General features: G+C 40.0%; 1 protein-coding gene across 3 annotated transcripts; it reads left to right on the forward strand.

Moving 5' to 3' along the window:
* The first annotated feature begins 468 nt into the window (after positions 1-468).
* On the forward strand, positions 469-23,194 carry STX16 (syntaxin 16). 3 transcript variants are annotated; one of them, XM_060772041.2, is made up of 8 exons: positions 469-1,276; positions 11,259-11,366; positions 12,479-12,619; positions 12,943-13,105; positions 14,747-14,838; positions 15,321-15,464; positions 17,325-17,405; positions 19,441-23,194. In XM_060772041.2, the coding sequence occupies exons 1-8, from the start codon at positions 1,145-1,147 to the stop codon at positions 19,543-19,545; spliced, it is 966 nt and encodes a 321-aa protein (XP_060628024.1). In that variant the 5' UTR covers positions 469-1,144; the 3' UTR covers positions 19,546-23,194. The 3 variants fall into 3 exon arrangements, with proteins under 3 accessions (XP_060628024.1, XP_060628025.1, XP_060628026.1); XM_060772042.2 differs by having other exon boundaries at positions 469-1,225; XM_060772043.2 differs by lacking the exon at positions 469-1,276 and adding an exon at positions 8,381-8,726.
* The last annotated feature ends 10 nt before the right edge of the window (positions 23,195-23,204 follow it).

The raw sequence follows: 23,204 nt of genomic DNA on the forward strand, positions 1-23,204 counted from the left end.
GTAATGGCAAAATCATCAGCATAGATGAAACTCTATGAGTTTCATCTAAATCCATGCTAAAGATTTATTAGTTAGGCTGTTAGGAATTGTGGGAGTTGAAGTCCAAAACACCTGGAGAGCCCAAGTTGGCCCATGCCTGGTCTACACTGTAGAAGTAATACAGTTTAACACCACTACAACTCTCAGGATTCCACAGCCTTGAGTTCAGGATTCCACATCACTGAGTGATGCCAGGCTGCATCCACTTTACTGTGTGTAATCCCCAAAGTTTGGTCCTTGGTGTGCTTTGGACTTCATCTCCCAGAATGCCTGATCAAGGGACAGGCTGCGTTGGGCTTCTGGGAGTTGAAGTTCAAAGCAACAACTGCGCCTCTCTCTCCTTCCTCGTTTCCCTACATCCGGTCCTGGAACCGCCCGGAACTATTCTTCCTCGGCTCCTTACTGCGCGGGGGAAAGTTTTTCCCGGGGCACAATGCGGAAGTGAGCTGTGCTGAAGGGGTCAGAGGCAGATCCATCCGGGGCCGGGGAGAGGAAAGATGAGGGGTGCTGGAGGGGGCCGAGAATAGGGCTCTGCCTTGTCCCAGAAGGGATTATTCAAGGAGAGGAGCCTTCAGGGTGCCTTTAAGGGTCATGGTTTCCAAAAGATCCAGATATGAATCAAGGACTTTGTCCTAACTTAGGAATTGGTGGGGAGAGGGATAGAGGAATGGCCTCTGGATTGTTTTGGTTCAAGGGGATCTCTTGGATGCCCCTGTAATTCTTCCTAAATCTTCTCAACCTTCTGCTTTAAAAGAAGTCCAGATTTTGTCTTGAAGGAAAGCTCCTTTAGGGGTCTATAGAGAAAGAGAGAGAGCACACTTTTTGTGGAATTCATAGTTTATTTAGTGGTTTAGTCCTGATTTTTTTAAGGGGGAAAAGCTAACTTAAGGATCTGGGGGAGAGAAAGATAGAGGAAAAGGCCACAACTTAAAGGAGGGATCCTTTTCATGCTCCTTTCATGGTTTCCAAATCCTCTCAACCTTCCACCTGAAGGACTTTACACTGAGAGGAAGCCAACTTGGGAATCTGGCCCACCTGTGGGAAGCATAGGTTAATATATTTGGGTTTTTGGTGATTAAGGGAGTCCCTTAAGAAGCCTAGCGCCATGGCCACCCGGCGTTTAACAGACGCGTTCTTGTTGTTGCGGAACAACGCGATCCAAAGTCGGCAGCTGCTGGCTGAGCAAGTGAGTAGTTACAGCTCCAGCCCTCTGACTTCACGTAGCATGGCTGCTGCGGTGAGTCCCCCTTCGTCCTACTGTATCCCACATTTCGCTGTTTTTAGAATTGTCTGATAGCAAGCATCTCTCTCTCGCTCTGTATCTCTCTTTGTTTCCTCTCTCATACTTTCCTCCCTCTTCTGTTTATTTATTTTACTTTGGGGGCCCTGGTGGTGCAGTGGGTTAAACCACTGAGCTGCTGAACTTGCTGACCGAAAGGTTGGCGGTTCAAATCCAGGGAGTGGAGTGGGCTCCTGCTGTTAGGCCCAGTTATTGCCAACCAAGCAGTTTGAAAACATGCAGATGTGTGTAGATCAATAGGTACCGCTTATGCGGGAAGGTAATGGCCCCCTGTGGCGCAGTGGGTTAAAGCACTGAGCTGCTGAGCTTGTTGATCGAAAGGTCACAGGTTCAATTCCGGGGAGCGGCATGAGCTTCCTCTGTCAGCCCTAGCTTCTGCCAACCTAGCAGTTCGAAAACATGCAAATGTGAGTAGATCAATAGGTACCACTCCGGCGGGAAGGTAACGGCGCTCCATGCAGTCATGCTGGCCACATGACCTTGGAGGTGTCTACGGACAACGCTGGCTCTTCGGCTTAGAAATGGAGATGAGCACCACACCCCAGAGTCAGACATGACTGGACTTAATGTCAGGGGACTACCTTTACCTTTAATGGCACTCTATGCAGTCATGCTGGCCACATGACCTTGGAGGTGTCTACAGGCAACGCCGGCTCTTTGGCTTAGAAATTAAGATGAGCCCACCCCCCCAGAGTCGGACATGATCAAACTTAATGTTAGGGAAACCTTTACCTTCTTTATACTGTATTTTTCCCTGCTCTATCTCAAGCCCAAAGGGGGCTCAGAGCAGCTTCCAAATTGGCAATAATCAATACAGCAATAAACATAAACATACAAATACAATATGCATTATACATTGAAATCAACAAAAAAATCATAAAAACCATAACATGTTTATTTTCTCCATAAGGATTTGTTGCATTAAGAGATTCATTCCCCCAGGTGGGGTTTTTCATTCTGTTATGGGACTTGCCTGTTATGAAGTTATGTAGAATGAATGCAGCTTGACACCTCTTTAACTAACAAGCAAGGAAAGAGGCAGTGCAGCCTATGCCCCCAAACTATATTTGATCCCTGATAATGTCCCAACCATCTTCCCTTTTTTCGGTGTTTCAAAAACATGGAACCTTGATCTATGCCTGTTCTCGCCGCCTATTGTTTTGTTATTGTTATTTTTAAAGCTAATTGTATTGTTTTAATCTGCTTCTGTAAACTGCTCCGAGCCAAATTGGGAGTAGCGGTATACGAGATAAATAAATAAATAAATAAATAAATAAATCTACATGGGCTTTAAAGGAAACCCTCTTAAGGTGCTTCTGTACTATTGAGTTAATGCAGTTTGGCACCCCTTTGGCAGAGAAAACTAAACCTTGCAGGACAACAACTCCCATGATTCCATAGCATTGAGCCATGGCAGTTCGACTGGTGTCATACTGCACTCATCCTACAATATAGATCCGGCATGGGCAAACTTTGGCCCTCCAGGTGTTTTGGACTGTTAGGAAGGCTGTTAGGAATTGTTGGAGTTAAAGTCCAAAACACCCAGAGGCCCAGAGTTTGCCCCTGCCTGGTGTAGATTTTTTCCCCTGGGGAAAGAGTGCTGAGAGTATTTTGGCACATGCATTTCTGTCAGCATTTTTTAAAAAATGATAAAGGATAGTGATTATTATAATTCAAAATGCCCAGAGGGTGTAAATTTCTCTACCCATTGTCATATTTGCTTTTTAAAGGTAAGCAATGTCAAACATGCTTAGAAGCAAATAATTTTTGTTCCTGTGTATTCTTAACAAGGACTTGTAGCCAGTCACAGCTCCATGATGGGTGCAGGTCTTCAATAGTGTGTGTTATATTCCTTACAAATAGCTAAGGACACCTTTATTTTGTAGCTGACAGGAGGGAAGGTATGGGTCTTTTGGTGGCTGCAAGTTTCACTCAGGTTTTCTACCTTTTGCATTGCATTTGGAAGGGAGGTGAACTGGTTTTCTTTTCATTTTCTTATTTTGTACTCCTTTATTTAATGTTTATCCTGCCTTTCTCCCAGTACAGGATCCAAGGTGGCTTACAATTTATGGTAAAACAAATTGAAGGCCCATGATGGGGGATCCCATGATAGGATTGCAATAAGTTGGAAATAGCTTGAAGGCACAAAATAACAAAAACTGTGAAGTACAGTGTCCTCTAGAACATAGACATGTGATTGTATCCCTTCAGATGTGTTCTTGGCTTAAATTGGGAATCATTTGTAGCCAACATAGACAAGTATGATGGATTGTAATGAAAAGTTGCCATGTGTGCGAAATTTGTTCCTACCGTTTCATTTGTGTCAAGCCAAAATCTCCTCCTTGCCTGCATTTGGGCAGGCCTGGCTCTAGGCTGCAGGCACACTCTGGGCCTGTTTGCAGGCCCCACCACACACTCTCTCTCCGAGAATGTGGCGGGGCCTGTAGGCTGTCTGCATGCCCTGCCACACACTCTCCGAGTGTGGTGGGGCATGTGAGGCGGCTGGCGGGACCTGCAGGTTCACTCTGGACCTGCCTGCAGAGGAGCAACAGCGGGTGCCAAGTAAGGAGAACTTCAGGAAGAGGTGCCAGTGGATGGGAAGCCCCCCCCCCCCCCCCCAATATTGGTCCAAAATTCGGTGTCCCAATCCAAAAATACATCCCGATTTCGGGAGGCTTTCGAAAACAGATTGGGGGTCGCAATGAAAGCTGGGGTGCAAAACTGGGCAAGGTTTGCCCTGAAAGCACATGAGTAGTCAAAAGACATCTTGAAGGCCACATCTGCCTGCTTCAGAGACAAGTAAGCTTTCTGAATGGGCTACATTCCTTCAGAGCAGGCCTGCACCACTTTGTCCCTCCAGGTCTTTTGGACTTCAGCTCCTAGAATTCCTGACCATTGAACAGGCTGGTTAGGGCTTCTGGAAGTTGGATGCCCAAACACCTGGAGGGCCGCAGGTTGTACAGGCCTGCTTCAAAGTAATCTTAGCAGGCTTATATGCCTGTAATGTGTGGTTCTGAAGTAAAAAGTGGACAGAGCCAGAGCCAAAAGGAAATATATCTATTTGCCCCATCTGCCATTCATATAACTTTTAGGAAAAGTCAGATTGCTCTTACTGAGTCAGGTTACACATAGGGTACTTTTGGAAAGGTTGTTATTATTATTGGCAGCTAACAAATATAATACACCAAATACAAATTTAAAATAAGTCAAATACTTAAAAAAATGAAACATTTATTTATTTATTTATTTATTATTTATTTATTTGTAGGTGGATATGAAAGTTAATATACAAGGAATACCATTAAAATTTATTCAAAGCCCACAATCCCCCCTCCATCAAAGCCCACACACAACCTTCCTAGCAGTTTGCACCTCATCCACAAAGAAATGTCTTAATTACTTGTGGAAGGCCAGCAGGGATGGGGCCATCCTGGTCTGTCTTGGGAGGGAGTCCCACAGCCTAGGAGTAGGAACAGCCATTGAAAGGGCCCTCTCCCATGTTCTCACCAAATAGGCAGATGTTTGTAGGTTGCAGGCCACATGGCTGTAAGGTTGTAGGTTGCTGACCCTTTCTCTATGGCTTTTCTTGGCAACTTGCTTTCCAGAGCTATGTAGACTTCCCTGTTTTAGCGTGAGGCATGGTGGTAAATGCGTCCGTATTGACAGGGTTTTCTTATTGTTAAAAAAGTCAAACACAGTTCATATGAATGAAATATCCTGATGTTTTTCAGACATATTCAAATAACTAAAGCAGCCGGTTTGGCATGTCCTAAATTCCTTGCTTTAAAAATAACGCAGATTTTTCTGGCTAGTAACTGACAAGAACCACATCAGCTGTTTTCATTTCCTTTTTTAGTTCAGATCATTCATCTATCTGAGAAAGAGCCCACTAGTAGCTCTCTCTTCACGTCTTTTCCACTTGTTTGCATGAACACCACTTTCTGCATGAATAGGCATTTTTTATACTTAGGATTCAACTGTGTAAACAGTTTGCTTTGTAACTAGCAACTTGTGAACTTACATTTATACCATTTAAATAACGTTTTTACAGTGGCAAAGGTCACATCTGGCAATATATTTTCCATGGTGTTTCTTTTTTTGGCACTGCGCTCTAGCTCTTACCAATAGTTTCTCTTGATTATAATGTAAAGTCCTTGGATCCCCAAGGTTTCTTAGGAATCTGCAGTTTTAACATGTATTTGCAAAGTCTCTAGAAAATAGAGTAGCCACTAAAATAGGTAATAGGATAACAGTAACTAGCTACAAAAGAGCTTTATATTCTGAACATATTTTCCTAACCAGGATAAAAAAGAACGATTTTTCTGGGCTCTGGTTCAGATAAATTCAACACCAGTGTGGCCTGAGTCTGGTTTTTGCTTGTTCAGTATGAAATAAGTAAGACTGTCTTACTAAAATAAACATTATTTTAAACAACAAAATATTATAGAATCTTCCTCTGTATCTAAGGCTACTTTCATATAATAATAACATCCTATATTTCTATGATTCTGTGATTTTATTTGGAGAAAGTTTTGTGTATTTGAGCACTTAATGTGGTGAACAATTAAATTGACCTACACAGTTTGAATTGGAATCGTGTACATCTCAAATTTGGCTGACATTTGTCAGTAAACAGCCTGATAAGTTTGATCGATGCCTGAAAGCAAACATGTTATATCTCCTTTTTGGGCGTCTGCAAATGAATGCTACCAACCCTAATGATATGGCTGACTAATACTTACCGTCTGATTTGAATATTTAGATATTTGCAAAATTCATCTATATATATATGTTCACCCAATTTCTAGCATTACTGTAATTTATGTAAACAAGAGGCACAACCATCCCCATCTCCATCCAAAAATTAACCAATGCCAATGTATTACTATAGCTATGAAAACTATAGTAACTCCAGATAATAGATAGGATTACATCTTCCCTGGGATTTCTGGTTGTGTGTGTTGACATGTATCTTGTAAAAAAGCATCTATGTAAAAAGCAAAATGGTTTGTTGAGATTTAAATGTAATTTCATAGGTATCAGCATATTGAAAGCTCAATTAAGAAAAATCATTTTTTGTCCCATTAGCAGTATTCTGAGCATGGGATTTATGCAATAATCGTGTTAAAAAACAAAGTATGGATCATCAATTTTGCAATCCCAGGTGACAGCAGGATTGAAGAGGAACAACTGGAAAAGCTGACATGATATGAGGATTTAAAAATTGAACTGCAAAGACTCTGGCACAAACCAATAAAGGTGGTCCCAGTGGTGTTTGGCAGTGCCTAAAGACCTTGGCCTGCACTTAAACACAATCGGCACTGACAAAATTACCATCTGCCAGCTGCAGAAGGCCACCTTACTGGGATCTGCACGCATCATTTGCTGATACATTACGCAGTCCTAGACACTTGGGAATGTCTGACGTGTAATCCAATACAACAGCCAGCAGAGTGATCTTGTCTGCTGTGGACTCATCTTGTTGTGTTTATAATAATAATAATAATAATAATAATAATAATAATAATAATAATAATGGAACGCCCTTCCCATGGAGGTAAGATCAGCCCCCTCGCTGATGGTGTTCCGAAGAAGATTAAAAACCTGGATGTTCGGACAGGCATTTGGTTAATTCGGTGCAATGAATGTGATGATTAAAGGATTGGTAATATGGATGACGAAACTGGATCACGATTTTAGTCAGGAGATGCATTGGATTGTTATTGATGTACCAATATTGTGTATTATGTTTTTATGGTTTTAAATTGTATACTGTTGACTATTGTATTTGGTATTTTGTTGTAAACCGCGTTGAGTCGCCAGCTAGGCTGAGAAACAGCGGTATACAAGTACAGTAAATAAATAAATAATAATAATAATAATAAGTATTATTATTTATTTATAACCCGCCCTCTCTCCCCAGAAGGGCTCCGATGCAATTCATCTTAGATCTGCATTTGTTTTTCAGTTCTGTAGGAAAACAAAGGCATGTATTACTATCAGTCTTTTGATACAAATACATGTTAATTTTGTTAATATAAGGGAGAGGGCTGAATGGTTCTAGATAAATACCAAGCTGTGGACTTAGCTCATTGAGATAAAATGTTTTACAGTGAGTTTCTACTGAAATCCATTAACTAACTTCCCTGAAGAGGATGAAGTTAATAAATAACATTTATGTAAATTGATAGTATTAGAAGGCTGTGATTTAACAAATCCATGGATAAAGATATAACGTTTTTATCTTAACTCTAGGTGCTCACAGAGAAAATACCTGACTTTGACATGCACCAAAATTCTAGTTTCCAACCTAGACATTTTTCCTAGAGTGGTGAAAGGTGTTGCTAGAATTGTGTCTTCTGCCTATCTTCATATTTCACCTGCTGTGATGAGGCAAGAGAAAATACTGTTAGTTTAGCAGAGAAAGAAGCTTAAGGCTAAAATTAAAATTGGTGTGGTGGGTGTGGTGGTATCACAGAACTGTAGGAAGTGGCCTCAAATGTCCTCTAATCCAACTCCCTGCCCGTGAAGGAACTCCACTGCGAAGTGACCATTCAGAGTCTTGTGCAAAAATTTTGTAGCATCAGTTGTAAAAAAAAAAAAAAGATTATCCAAGCTATAACCTGTGAGCCTTTTTTTTAAAAAAAACCAGCCCTGAAGAATAGTTTTAATATAAATGCTATAAATAAATAAATAAATAAATAAACCCAAAAAAATGATTACTGAACAATATCTATATAGGTCTTTTTAGAATTTCTCATCCTCCACATAATGACTTGAACTTGCATATGCTCAAGCTCTCCCACCCAAATGTTCCACGCACTTTATACATTCCAATAAAATTGACAAAATAAAACATCATGGCTTATAAATGTCACCACAACGCCTCCATAGTTCAAATCAAAATATTTATTTCGGTCATTGACCAGCACAGGAAATAGTTTGCAGTGAATGAAATTAGAATATTGAGATTTATACTCGGATTCAGTGAGGTTCTGGATATTATGCTTAAAAATAATACAATGTGAAATCGAATTTTAATTTTCTTTCATTTACAGATATCTCTTTTAAAGTGTGTTGTGTAATGTCTCTAAAATGTGCATTTCATTAAGGATCAAGACAATGTTTTGAAATGTATTGAAAGAGAGAAGATGCAACAGCTCAGGAGGCTAAATAGTAGCCCACTGAACAGCTGATGACTAATTTTATGAAACTGTTTTGTTTCCTTTGCTAAACTGGCAGCTTTGAACAATAAAATCCCTGTGTACCTTCAACTGACTGTATCCTGTGCTCTGTCCTGTTCTTTTGTTTCCCTCTCTTAAAACTTTGCTGTCCCTATATGGATGGGGCTGATGGGATCCACAAACCACCTCAGGAGCTGGATGAGGTATAGTTGTGCTTGCCTAATACTGATGTTCTTTCAAGGAAAATGTTGTGCATGGGTTTGTTTATATTGGACACACCATTCCGTCCTTTAGCTCAGATTTCTCAGTTCTGAGTTACCTAAGAGAGATCACAGAAGACTGTTTTGGATATTGCATGTTGCAGCTCCATGTAATTGATTATGATTTCTCTGATTATTGAGTTTGGTCAAAGTTTTGCATTACTTTTAAAGAGTTTGGAGTGCTTTCCTCATGTCTCTTTATTCTGTGTAAATCTTCATTTCTCCATATTTCTTAATGGTCAGCTCAATGCAATCTGGTCAGCTCAATGCAATCAGACTGATGCCTTTGCTGCTTTGCAAAAGGGAAACAGGAGAAAGCCTTCTTCTCTTTGGTGGTTTTTGAATATACAGCAGCCAACTAAAGCTAAACAGAAATGTCCAGTGGGGAGTGTGATGTTTCAGAATGGAATAATAGTAAAGTGCCTTGATTTTAATAAAGTTTTAAATATATGAATTGTTAGATATGAGGCTCACTTTTCATTTGGAGTTAGTAATATTTTTTAAAACAAAAGGCTGTTCCAGTTTTCACATTTGTTCTGCTCTCCTGAAATTGCTTTCGCACACTGAGTTGTTTTGAGTATAACATCTCCATCAAATAGAAGGCACAAAAGGCCAAACAAAATAATTATTTCAAAATCCATAAATAATATAAATGCATTAAAATTGAGCGCCTTGTTCATTTTGAGGCCATTTGAGTCTAATGCTTCCTTTAATTTTTAGGCAAACATCAGAGCTTTTGTATAGTTTCCTGAAGAAACAATGCCTTTCCATGGGTTGTATTGTCAGGAGCAGCCTCCAGCTGGCTGTGCCTGAAAAGAGGAAGTAGACAGGATTTAATTGCAAAAAGCTCTGTCTCACAGTGATGGAGCAAGGGCTAATTAAATCCTGTTCTTAGGCTTGCTTTTTTCTGTATTTAAGGAAGGAATTTCCTCCCTCTGTGTTTCAATTTCCTCCATCTATGACTTGTTTTTAAAAATTGAGACATTACAGATTAGTCCTATGCTATCCCAAAGATTTGCGGTGGGTTGCAAAATGCACAATGAAAAGCTAGGTGAACACCATCAAAGCTATGGACAGTTGTGGGCATTTGGGGGAGAAAGTTGTGGGCGTTTGGGGGAGAAAGGGTGGCCCAGTTGCTACAATCATGATACCAGTATGAGTACATTCATGCACAGTTTTATTTTGTGTCATAAGCATTGCATAAATATATACATATAAAACTGATAAAATAAAGGAAACACAAGCTGCTAAGTAGTTTTAGACCAAAAACGGCCAACAGCAGTTGCATTATCTGTAGCTTCGAACAGTTCTTCCTCTGTGCATGAGGCAGAGCATTGTGGGTAAGCATACAGATGCTGAGTTGTTTATTCTGAGTCTGTTCAGGGACTTCCAAGTTGCCCATTCTTGGTTTGCACCTGGAGGAAGACGCTCGGTTGGGCCATCGAGTTGGAAATGCCTGATTTTCTTTCCCACAGGGATAAACTTACTGTTGCTGGAGAAATATTTAGAGGATTGAGCATCGCTTTGCAACAAAATCAAGATTTTATCTTCTTTGAACTGGATTATATGGCAATGTAGACTCATATAACTCATAGATTCATATAATTCAGTTCAAAGCGTTGATAATCTGGATTATATGGTAGTGTAGAAGGAGCCCTAGTAGTATTATTTAAAATCTGACAGTATTTCTTTGTCTTTAGGTGGATGATCACAGGCCAATAGTAGAATAAATATTATTATTCATTTAAATGGTGGTGCAAGCCTTCCTTTCCTTTTCCTTAAACCCATCATTTCTCTTTGTTTGCTTGCTTCTCTTGCTTTGCCTAGCAGGAAAACATGATGACATGTTGGTTTCTTTTTGCATAAGTGTATGATGCTTTGGCAAGGAATCAATAATTGTCAAAAAATTGAATGTGATGACTAACTCATAAGCATAAAGGTTTAGGTACTGCATATAACAACACTATTGTACTGTCAAAGGCTTTCATGACTGGAATCATTGGGTTGTTGTAGGTTTTTCGGGTTGTATTGCCATGTTCTAGAAGCATTCTCTCCTGACATTTCGCCTGCATCTAAGTCAGTGGTTCGCAACCTTTGGGTCCCCAGATGTTTTGACCTACAACTCCTAGAAATCCCAGCCAGTTTATCAGCTGTTAATATTTCTGGGAGTTGAAGGCCAAAACATCTGGGGACCCACAGGTTGAGAACCACTTCCCTAAATCATGTAATATGGGCCTTCCAATCTTATCTAATTCTTTATTGTATGGGTTGCTGTGAGTTTTCTGGGCTGTATGGCCATGTTCCAGAAGCATTCTCTCCTGATGTTTTGCCTGCATCTATGGCAGGCATCCTCAGAGGTTGTGAGGTGTGTTGGAAACTGGGCAAGTGCGGTTTATATATCTGTGGAACGTTCAGGGTGGGAGAATTGTATGTTTATTGTATGTTTAAATACAGATTGTTCTCTTTTTTTTACAGCTTGCGGATGATCGTATGGCACTAGTATCTGGGATTAGTTTAGATCCTGAAGCAGCTGTCTGTGTAACAAAGAGGCTACCTCCAAAGTGGATTGATGGAATAGAAGAAGTGAGTTCAAGTGTAGATAATGGGTATAGTTTCAAGTAAATGTGTCTCTTTGTAAAAATAGCAGCCAATTGTCCTAGGATCATTTGATTTGTTTGATCTTGATATTCTGATGTTAACCTGTCTGAACGTATCTTCCTCTGTGAACCGTCACGGAGGTTAAGATTTTCTGGGGAGGCCCTGCTCTCAGTCTCACCTACTTCGAAATGCGGTTGGTGGGGACAAGAGACAGCACCTTCTCAGTGGTGGCTCTTCGACTCTGGAACTCTCTCCCCAGTGAGATTAGATCAGCGCTCTCCTTCCTGGAACTAAGATATAGTTATGGAACCACGCTTTTGACTAGTAAAGTACACAGTACAACAAATAAATATGGAATATGTGTAATCGACATCTGGAATGGCTCAGTCTACAATTTTGGATCATGTGGTTTTAATGTTTTTATTAGGTGTTTTTAATTTTTATTCTTCATGTTCAAATGTCCTATTATCTTATGGTGAATTTGTCCTATTGTATTTTATGCTTAATCATATACTGTTTGATTTATGATTTGGTTTATGTATGTAAGGCATTGAATTTTGCCATTATTTTTTGTAAACCGCTTTGAGTTCCCCCAGGGGTGAGAAAAGCGGTATATAAATATTGTAAATAAATAAATAAATGTTTAGAATGGAATGCAAAATTATAAAAACCTATCCAGCATTAAAAATGCAATAGGCATTCCTAAAAGATAAAAGTTCAAAGTATAAACACACGTTTATGTAGAACCATTAAACTAGCACAGTAGAGGTTTCAATAGTGCAGGACCAAATGTGACTTTGAAATGTTGTCCACATTCTACTTTGTTTGAACAAGTGAAGCTCTTTGCTTCACTTTATTTCGAGCTATTTAAGGAAGGAGGCAACATAGGATTGAAAGTGATGTATTAAGGAAATAGTTGTGAAGTTATTGTCATTGATATAATGGCATAGTGTACAGTATTCAGTGCTGACAGTAAGATGCCACTTGTAAGCTATGTAATCGGTGAAAACTAGATAAGAAATTTCTTACTGTAATCCCACCAAGTTATTAGCCTGGTTTTATCTCAGCCTTTCTTTGTTTGACTTTTGCCCTTTTAGATTCGGTATGAGATCTCCAGGATAAAGCAGAAGATGAAAGAACTAGCTAGTCTGCATGATAAACATATGAACAGACCGACTCTGGATGATAGCAGTGAAGAGGAACATGCAATAGAAATAACTACCCAAGAAATCACACAGGTATCCGTGAGATTTTCTTTCAAACATGAATTAGACATCTTTTTTAGTTCTTGTGTCAGTGTTTCTCTTTTGGAATGAAATTGTGTCGCAGTTCAGTGGTTTTATTGCTCTGGAAAGCTTGTCTCTTGCTCGAAATGAACTCTTGAAGTGGCTTATAAAAATATTAAAAGCAGATGTAATGTATACAAGACAACACAGCCTCTGTGAGCTATCTTTGCATAAGTTTTTTTAAATGGTTTGTTTTACAGGTTGCAGCTTGAACTGTTCATTTGGTAATGGAAATGGCTTCTTCTTCCTCCCCTGCCCCACTTTCCATCTCCAAGCTATTCCACAGGTGTCAGAGAGCAGTCCAGACGTTACATGGCAGGTCTCGAAGCTGTACAGACCAAGAGCGTCGGCTTCTGAAGAATATTGTTTCTAGCTTAGCCCAGACGCTTCAGGATTTGTCCACCAGCTTCAGGCATGGGCAGTCTGACTATCTCAAACGTAAGCTGAGAATCAAATGACACTTGCATACTGGGCATCATCTTCCCCTCTCTTTGGGTTCGTCTATATCAGTGTTTCTCAACCTGGGGGGTCGCAAGGGGGGTTTCAGCGGGGTCACCAAAAACCATCAGAAAACATGAATTTCTACTGGTCTTAGGAACCCCTTTGGCAGAGAAGGCTGAAGATCTCACTACCTGTTTTTCTCTTCCTTTTTGGAAACAGACAGAGAATAATCCCATCAAAAGTCCTCCTTCGCTGGGATTGGCCAGCCTCTCAGCCAAGGGGAGGACTGTTTCTGAGATTCTCAGTGGGGTGGGGGGGGGGGGGGAGAGCAGACATGCTCAGCTAATGGCAGTGTGATGCACATGTGGGGCAATGGAGAGCACATGAGGCTGGAGGGAAGGTTCAAGCCAGCAAGTCCCTTCAAGACATGGGGTGCTGTGTGGAAAGTTGGCCCAATTCTATTGTTGGTGGGGTTCAGAATGTTCTTTGATTGTAGATGAACTATAAATTCCTGCAAGTGTTAAGGTCTATTTTCCCTAAACTCCACCAGTGTTCACATTTGGGCATATTGAGCATTCTTGCCAAGTTTGGTCCAGATCCATCATTGTTTGAGTCCACAGTGCTGTCTGGATGTAAGGTGAACTACAACTCCAAAACTCAAGGTCAATGCCTACCAAACCCTTCCAGTATTTTCTGTTGGTCATGGGAGTTCTATGTGCCAACTTAGATTCAATTCCATCGTTGGTGTTCAGAATGCTCTTTGATTGTAGGTGAACTATAAGTCCCAGCAACTACAACTTCCAAATGACAAAAGCAACCCCCACCCCACAAGTATTCAGATTTGGGCATATCGGGTATTTGTGCCAAATTTAGTCCAGTAAATGAAAATACATCCTGCATATCAGATATTTAGATTACGATTCATAACAGCAGCAAAATGACAGTTATGAAGTAGCAATGAACATAATTTTATGGTTGGGGGTCACCACAACATGCGGAACTGTATCAAGGGGTCGCAGCATTAGGAAGATTGAGAAACACTGGTCTATATAGGGTCAGGAAATTTTGTCATTTTGCTGCTGTTATGAATCGTAATCTAAATATCTGATATGCAGGAGACAGGAAAGCCTAGAGAAGACAATTATGCTGGGGAAAGTGGAAGGCAAAAGGAAGAGGGGCCGACCAAGGGCAAGATGGATGGATGGCATCCTTGAAGTGACTGGACTGACCTTGAGGGAGCTGGGGGTGGTAACGGCCGACAGGGAGCTCTGGCGTAGGCTGGTCCATGAGGTCACGAAGAGTCGGAGACGACTGAACGAATGAACAACAACAACAACAACATATAGGGTCAGTGTAGCCCGCACTTTAGTCCATTAGATAAAAAAGGGCTCTGTTTTGCAGGCTGTGACAGTACAACATTGATTGTTTCATTGAAATGACTGCTGATAAAGAACCTCTTCCATATGAGAAGCTAGTATTCAGGCTCAGCTTTCCTCCTTCCATTCATCTCAGAAATGTTAAGTCTGTGAATGTGTGCCCACATCAGACAGTACCTAGGTGCTGAAAATAATTCAGCCATGCTAAATATATAGCGGCAAATCCTTAATTTTAATCACAGTTGTTTCCCTGCTCTTGCAGGTGTAAAGAATCGTGAAGAAAGATCCAAACATTTCTTCGACACTTCAGTCCCACTTATGGATGATGGAGAGGACACAACACTATACGATCGGGTAAGTCTGGAAGCTGTCATGTTGAATGCAGATTTGATTAAATTCTCTGTCTTATAGCAAGAAACATGTGAAAAGCAAATTCATATTTGCCTAGTCTGATAGCTATTTGGATGTTTTACTTTTATATCTTCTTAAGCAATTATTCAGTTTAGTTATGGGTAATTTTTAGAGTCAAGGATATGAGTTGCCATTTGTAATGTAAAGTCAGAGTTTCTCAGCTTTCACCATCGAGGGCTAGATCGCCTTTTGATTCTTAATGAAAATGCAAAAGATGGGAATGGCAGAAGAGAAGAAAGTAAGAAAATATATGTATAAATAGAACTGGGGGGAAAGGAGGAGATCTCATGCTATAGTTTGAGCCAAAGGTGGTTTTGTCTGAGATAATTCGCAGGATTGGTTGAGTAACACTTCCAGTCTCTTTTATTTGCTATTATTACTATTAGGACAACTATTTACATTTCATATCTTCTTCCTTAAATCAGGGTTTTACAGATGACCAGTTAGTATTAGTGCAACAAAACACAGTATTGGTGGAAGAACGGGAGCGAGAAATCCGACAAATTGTACAGTCCATTTCAGATCTCAATGAAATTTTTAGAGATTTAGGAACAATGATAGTTGAACAGGTAAGTAGATCTTGGTACTGAAATATAGGTTGAGTGTCCCTTATCCAAAACACTTGGCACAGATGTGCCTGGGTATTTTTCCTTCCTGGATTTTGGAATACTTGAATATTTTTTCCTAGAGATGTGATCCGAGTCTAAATCCAAAATGCATTAATATACATTGCATGAAGGTAATTTTATACAATTATTTGTAATAATTTTGTCCATGAAACAAAGTTGTGTACATTGAACAACAAGAAACTGAAGGTGCTGTTAGCTCAGCCAGTCAAGTGAACAATATTGGATTTTGGAATAATTTGGAATTCTGGATAAGGGATGCTTATCTTGTATTACACTGTATAAAGTTTCATAGTTCTTCCATGTAATTTTTTATGGTTCCTTCCCCACCCACCCCAGTCTTGACCTTTTTTTAAGTGTCGGTGTTCTCTCTTCTATGACCATACCAACATTTGAGCTTCATAAAATTAACAACTGTTCATGACCATAAATAGTTCAGTTGCCTTAAGAAAAATCACTAGATTGGGTTGCTGTGAGTTTTTCAAGCTTGCATGGCCGTGTTCCAGCAGCATTCTCTCCTGAGGTTTTGCCTGCATCTATGGCAGGCATCCACAGAGGTTGTGAGGTCTGTTGGAAATTAGGCAGTGGGGTTTATATATCTGTGGATTGTTTGAAAAAGCAAAAAATCTTGCATTGGCCAAGGTGATCCAAAGAAACATTCCTTCAAAGGATTCAAGGATTATTCCAGCAAAAGATGACAGTGGTGTCTGCTTTCAAGTCACCTGTTGATTTATGGTGATCCCATACAATTCAAAACATTTTCTTAGATAAGGAAAATTCTGAGGTGGTTTTGTTCGTTCCTTTCTCTGAAATATAGCCAGCATCATGCTTTGGTGCTCTGCTATCCAAGTACTAACCAGAGCTGACCCTGCTTAGTTTCCATGATCAAATGGGATCTTGTGCCTTAAGGGTATTTAGGCCCCCAACTGCATAAATGGATGAGTCAAATCCATAAAAGTTCTTTCAAGAGGCGAAAATGTTTATGTTAACAGAAAATTCTAATTATGTTTAAGAAAGAACTTCCTTTTCTTACTTTTATCACCTCATGCTTTTTTATTCAAGACCTGAGGACATGATTCAGTTGTGCTTTCGAGGTAATCTTTGAGTGTCTGATGGGAATAGGGCATTCATGATGCCCTATGCAGCACAGCTTTATAATGTGGGCTGAAGAAAGACCCACCTAGGCATTAAATCTGTGATACTTAATGACAGAAGAGGTAGAGGTGGAAAAGATTCCATGTGAACATTAGGAAGAACTTCCTGACTGTGAGAGCCGTTCAGCAGTGGAACTCTCTGCCCCAGAGTGTGTTGGAGGCTCCTTCTTTGTGGGCATTTATTTATTTACTATACTTGTATGCCACCTTTCTCAGCCTATCGGCAACTCAAGACGGTTTACAACAAGTTAGTACACACAAGTTAGTAAAACAAAATAAAACCACAATAGGAACAATAAATCAGAGGCTGGATGGCCATCTGTCAGAGTGCTTTGAATGCAATTTTCCTGCTTCTTGGCAGGGGGCTGAACTGGATGACTTCGAGAACTCTATGATTCTATATCAAAGCCATTAAGTAACCTTTCCCATAGTCTGTTTACTTTGAAGTCAGGATTTCCTGCTTAAGTACTGGGGTTAACTTCACAATAATGGGACGATCTCATGGCTTTTCCTATCTGCTGCTGTCTTGATTCTAAAGACTTTCTTGGTTTTGTTGGCTTTAATTTTTAGAACAAAATCTTATTGATCCTTTAATGTCTTTCTTCCTTTCACTTCTATCTATGCAGCTAACATACTTTCTTTTCTTCAGGGTACAGTTCTCGACAGGATTGATTTCAATGTTGAACAATCATGTGTTAAAACAGAAGAAGGATTAAAACAGCTACATAAGGTAAAGCACCAAGAGTGTATTAAGATGTAATTCTGGATGTCAGTACTTCGTTCAGTGTAGTAACTATTTTCAAAGATCTGATAGAAATCTCATTCTATACATGTTGTTTCCCTGGATTTACTAGAGAGGGTCATAATCTAACTCAGGCCTGTGGTGAGGATAAAGAAGTGGTATGATAATAGTATGTCTTTAAAATTACCTGAAATTAATTGTTGAATATTTCCAATCCCTGGTGAGAATTTTTGTGTATCAGCATTAAGATTAGTGGGAATACAGGCAGTCCCTGAGTTGCAAACATCTGACTGAGTCCCATTTTGAAAGAAAATCAAGATATAAATATAATACCACAGTATGTACATTCGTATGTATGTTTTTGTCCTGGTCGGTGTTGAATAGTTGAGATTCTTCCAGGTGGATTCTATATACTTGTTTATTTTTAAAAGGTAGGTGGCAAGTCACTCAAATTTGAGGAATTATTTACAACTGTTCTGATGGCAATGCTGCAGAAAATGAGCACGCTGTGTCTAGTTTTATGCAGATTCTGCAATGCAACATTATTCTGTGGAGTTAAAACAATTTCCATCCTGGTACATGAAAGTTAAACATACATCTGGAATAGTAAATCCACAACTTATATATTCCAAGTAAGCACCATGTAATGGAATGAGACTTACTTAATAGAAATTGAAATACTTGTATCTTGCCTTTCTTTACAAGAGAAGTGGCAAGTGAAATATGGCAATACTATCTCACTGTTGCAAAACATTTAAGTTTCCACTGTTCTCAGTTGCTCAAAATAAACGAGCACTGTCCGAAGTAATAGTTAAGCATGTAGTAGATTGATTGTTCCAAAGTGGCAGCTGATATTACATATTATCACCAACTTTAAAACAATATAAGATGAAGGTTTTGCCCAATAAATAAATAAATAAATAAATATTTGTAATAGATGGCTTACTTAGGCGATCCCTTGTTGTCCAAGTATGATGTCCTTCTAAGTATAGTGTCCTGGCAGTGGATACATATGTAGATGACTATTGAGCCCTATCCTTGACCCTCATGTTATTCCACAGTGAGGACATTGGTTTCCAGGTGGAAGGCGGTCCTGATAAAGGTTGGCTTGGCATGTTTCTCCCTTTTGCCTCTTTGAATTCCACAGCACTGCTAGTCACACTTGACCTCCAGTTAGAGCGCTTAAGGGCCAGGGCTTCCCAGTTTTTGGTGTCTATGCCAGAGTTTTTAAGGTTGGCTTTAAGACCACCTTTAAATCTCTTTTCCTGTTCTCCAATATTCCATTCTCCGTTCTTGAGTTGGGAGTATAGTAACTGCTTTGGGAGACGGTGAATGGGCATTCGGACAATGTGGCCAGCCCAGTAGAGTTGATGGTGTAGGAGCATCACTTCAATGCTGGCAATTTTTGTTTCTTCCAACACACTGACATTTGTCTGCCTATCTTCCCAAGAGATTTGCAAGGTTTTTCAGAGGCAACGCTGGTAGAATTGTTCCAGGAGTTGAGTGTGACGTCTGTAGACAGTCCATGTTTCGCAGGCATATAGCAGGCTTGGGAGGACAATAACTTTATAAACAAGCACCTTGGTATCCTTACGGATGTCCCAATCTTCAAACATTCTCTTCTTTGGAAAAATGCTGCACTCGCACAACTCAGGCAGTGTTGTATTTCAGTGTCAATGTTGACTTTTGTGGAGAAGTGGTTGCTAATTAGTGGAAAATACAGCTTAATAGGTGGCACTGTAGTTCCAAAATGTCTACTAGAATAAATCAGGAAAAAAACATTAGAAAAAAAAAACTGTGTAGACCTGTGCAGGATTGGGCTATAAATTCTGCAAAATGACTCTGTGAATAAATAAAAAACTGATTTTTCATTCTTCAGTTCTTGCATTTTAGTAGCACATAGTACAGACTGAATTTAACTCATTGCTTATTCTACTCTCGGGTGCTAATTGCAGGTTACTGCATGTACATTACACAATCTGCCACAGTGAATGATTTGAATTTCTCTTTTTTATCTCTGCAGGCTGAACAATATCAAAAGAAGAATCGGAAGATGCTGGTCATTGTAATATTGTCTGTTATAATAATTGTCCTTATCATTATCCTCATTGCTGTAAAATCTCGCTAAGTGACACTCCAGTAACGTTTTTTGTGTATGTATATTTGGGGAGGCGGGGTGGATTTTTGTGTGTTGTGTTTTCCCCCCTTTCCTTTCTTGGTTTATTTGTTTCTGATACGAATGGGTTGAGCCAGTGCTTTGAAAGCTGACTTTGGGATGAATGTATAAACCCTGGTGGTGCAAAGTCTGTGCAATGTTCCTAAAGATATCCCCTCTCCATTTTATATGTTGAACGAATAGGAAAGTTGACAGTTTGCAAAAAGACTTGGAAGAAGTGCCACCAAATCAGATATCTGGTTATTTATTTCTGCACTTGAAACACTAAACGTGCTTTTGTAAAGAAACGGTTAAGAATGAAGGTATTTCAGGAACTTTAATTTCTTCATTGAGAAGGTGATGGTGTTGAATATCATCATTTATACTAGAGAGTCTTGGCTTTTGCAACCTTTCCAGGTTTCTATTTGAGCATGATACCAAAAACTATGATTTCGAGGTACAAATGCCTTAAAAAGTAACACATTTGATTTCACTTAATTTTCACCTACAGTTAATAATTAGTGTAAACTCATTCAAATTAAACCTTTAAAAAAAAAAAAAGCAGCAGATAACTCATACTCTGTGGCTTCATATCATTGCTATTCCCCTTCCTTCTAGAGTGATATCTAAGAAATGTAAACGTAAAACTCAACCATAATCAGTACTATAAATTTAAAATTAATTCCTAAACTTTAAGAAATTAGGAATGCCCTTCCTCCTCTCCAGCACTTTGCTTCTAAACTGATCATGCACTGTTTTTTTTAATTGCATGTATTTTAAACACTCAGCTATTAAGCCCAGGGTTGAAAGAAAATCCTTTGCTTTCCCGCTTTTCTCCTCCCGCCCCAAAGAGTCTGTGTCTTTTTATTATATAAGAATCAACTGTGTTGTATTTCAACCTCTGTTTGTAAATACTGAACTAGAAAGTCATGGTGGTATCCACACATGCTACTTCAACAGGATGAAATGAAATAAAGTGGTATGATTATTTGAATCGTATGTTTAGATAGAACATTTTGCTTTTTTAAATCATTTGACTATAGGGAGGGCTCAGGAGAAACGTGGCATACTGTTCAGCTGTGATGAAGTGCTATACTACTGGCTTATGTGCATCAGGATCCCTTGGCTCCATTAATGTAGCAGTTGACTCTGCAGACGGGTCATTTTTAGCGGTCAATAGTACCGGTTTAACTGGATCCTCAAACTGCTCTGCAGTTTCAGGGGCCTTGCTTAATCCTTAAACACACACACACATTCCACATCAAATAATTTATTGAAAGCTTTTTATGTTGCATCTCTTTCTGTTGTGATGTATTGGCATGGCTTGCCAGTATTTTTCAGCCCATCAGTATGATAATATCTGGTCATGTCGTCTATTTATTCTTTTGCAGCTTTCCCTCATTCATTGAGCTCTTTGCACCATTCAGGTTCTCTAGGCCACTGCTTGGAAAGGCTACTTTTGGGGCTTCAACTGGTAGCATGATTTCTGAAGATGCTGGGTGTTGAAGTCCAAAAGTAGTTTTCCATGCTCTGCTCGAAGATCGATCCTGATTGTGGAGCTAGATCTCAATGAGAGAATGATACCTGAAGTCCTGCATTTGCTGTCTTTCAGGGAATGACTCCACCCTTAGGTTTAAGCACAGCGGAAACTAGTGAATATTTACATACTCATGAGGAAGATGTTGTCTTTGCATTTGGATGTTGTTGCATTGGCCCTTGATCTGTTGCATCTCTGCTGAAAGTCGGGCAGGGATTCAAGGGCAACAGAGATTGGTTTTTGTAGAATCATAGGGCCCTTCCAGACATGCCCTATATCCCAGGATCTGATCCCAGGTTTTCTGTTTATCCCAGATTATCTGGCAGTCAGAACTCATATAATGTAGTTTAAAGCAGAAAACCTGGGATCAGATTCTGGGATATAGGGCCTGTCTGGAAGGACCCATAGAGTTTGGAGAGTTCTTGTGCTATTCCTTGACTGCCATATTTGCAAACATTGCTTAAACTGAAGGAGAACAAGTGGTTTAGAATTTGGTTAGGCTATGTTTTGACATCCTACTAAACAGTTTGGCTCCTGGACACACAGCCTCACCTACCGCATTGGTTCTCAACCTGTGGGTCCCCAGGTGTTTTGGCCTACAACTCCCAGAAATCACAGCCACTTTACCAGCTGTTAAGATTTCTGGGAGTTGAAGGCCAAAACATGTGGGGACCCACAGGTTGAAGACCACTGACCTACCTGCATTCGATAAAATATATCCTAAGAATTCTCTAACATCCAGGCGATTGTATGGTATGTTTCCACCAGAAGTTACTATAGAGTTGCCCTAGAGCAGGTTTTTCAACCTGCAGCTTTCCAGGTGTTTTGGACTTCAGCTCCCAGAATTCATGACCATTGAACAAGTCTGGCTAGGGCTCCTGGGATTGGGAGGCCTAAACACCTGGAGGGCTGCAGGTTGAAGAGGCCTAATTTTAGATATGGGGATTATGCTGTATTTAGTTATGTATCAACATATAGTTTTACTGTGGGCCACGGTGGCACAGTGGGCTAAACCATTAACCTCCAGAACTTGCTGACCGGAAGATAGGTGATTTGAAAAAACGGTGCTAAAAATGGTGAGCTCCCGTTTTTAGCCCCAGCTTCTGCCAACCTAGCCGTTCAAAAACTTGCAAATGTGAGTAGCTCAATAGGTACCACTTTGGCAGGAAGATAACGGCTCTCCATGCAGTCATGGCAGCCACATGACCAGGTGTCTACGGACAACACTGGCGCTTCGATTTAGAATTGGTGATGAGCATCACCTCTCAGAGTCAGACTCGACTAAACTTAATGTCAAGAGGAAACCTTTACCTAGTTTCAATGCAGTGATTGCTTTTGTTCAAGGGTGTGCAAAGTGGACCCATCCAGATATTGTTGGAGGACAACTTCCAGCATTCCTTATTATTGGCTGCACTGTCAAGGGATGATGCAAATTGAGATCAAACAGCATCTAGAAGGCCCCAGTTAACCTATGTCAGAGTGTGCTGGCAAGTCTCTGGATAATTTGTGGTAAATCAATGAAAAGTTTTCTGATGCCAAATCAAGGAAACTTAGTGATTTGACTTTTTAATTAAAGAAATCTGAGCTCATTTCTTGTATGTATTCTTGGGCTAAGTACATGCCCAGAAGCACTCTCTTCCTTACTCTGCTGCTGTTTTTCTCCCCATCTACCCCCATCCACAAATCAATATTTTATACCTGGCTCTGTTTAGTAGATGTAAAAAAAAGAAAATGGTGAGCCTCAAGCCTGCCGACTGATGATCTGGATCTCTGATCTATGTCTGAGATGTACAGATGTTTTTCTGCCCTGACAGCTCGTTTCATGTGTTCAAGAAGAGCTTCAACAGTGTGAGAGCAAGATAAACTTGATATGGCCCAGGCACATGCTACTCATTTTGGAGATAGACCAAAATCATGTGTTCGCCGTTAAATGAAGAATCAACCTCAAATAACAATTGCTTTCTGTTTTGTTTCCATTGTGATAATGTTCAACATGCCGATGTTAACATTCTGTTTTTTAAGCATTGCCACTGTCAAAGGAAATAAGAAATAAAGTATGGTAGGACACAGTGAGTGTCTACATTATGCCTGTGGT

This window comes from Anolis sagrei, chromosome 4, assembly GCF_037176765.1.
Source record: "Anolis sagrei isolate rAnoSag1 chromosome 4, rAnoSag1.mat, whole genome shotgun sequence".
Classification (NCBI taxonomy): domain Eukaryota; kingdom Metazoa; phylum Chordata; class Lepidosauria; order Squamata; family Dactyloidae; genus Anolis; species Anolis sagrei.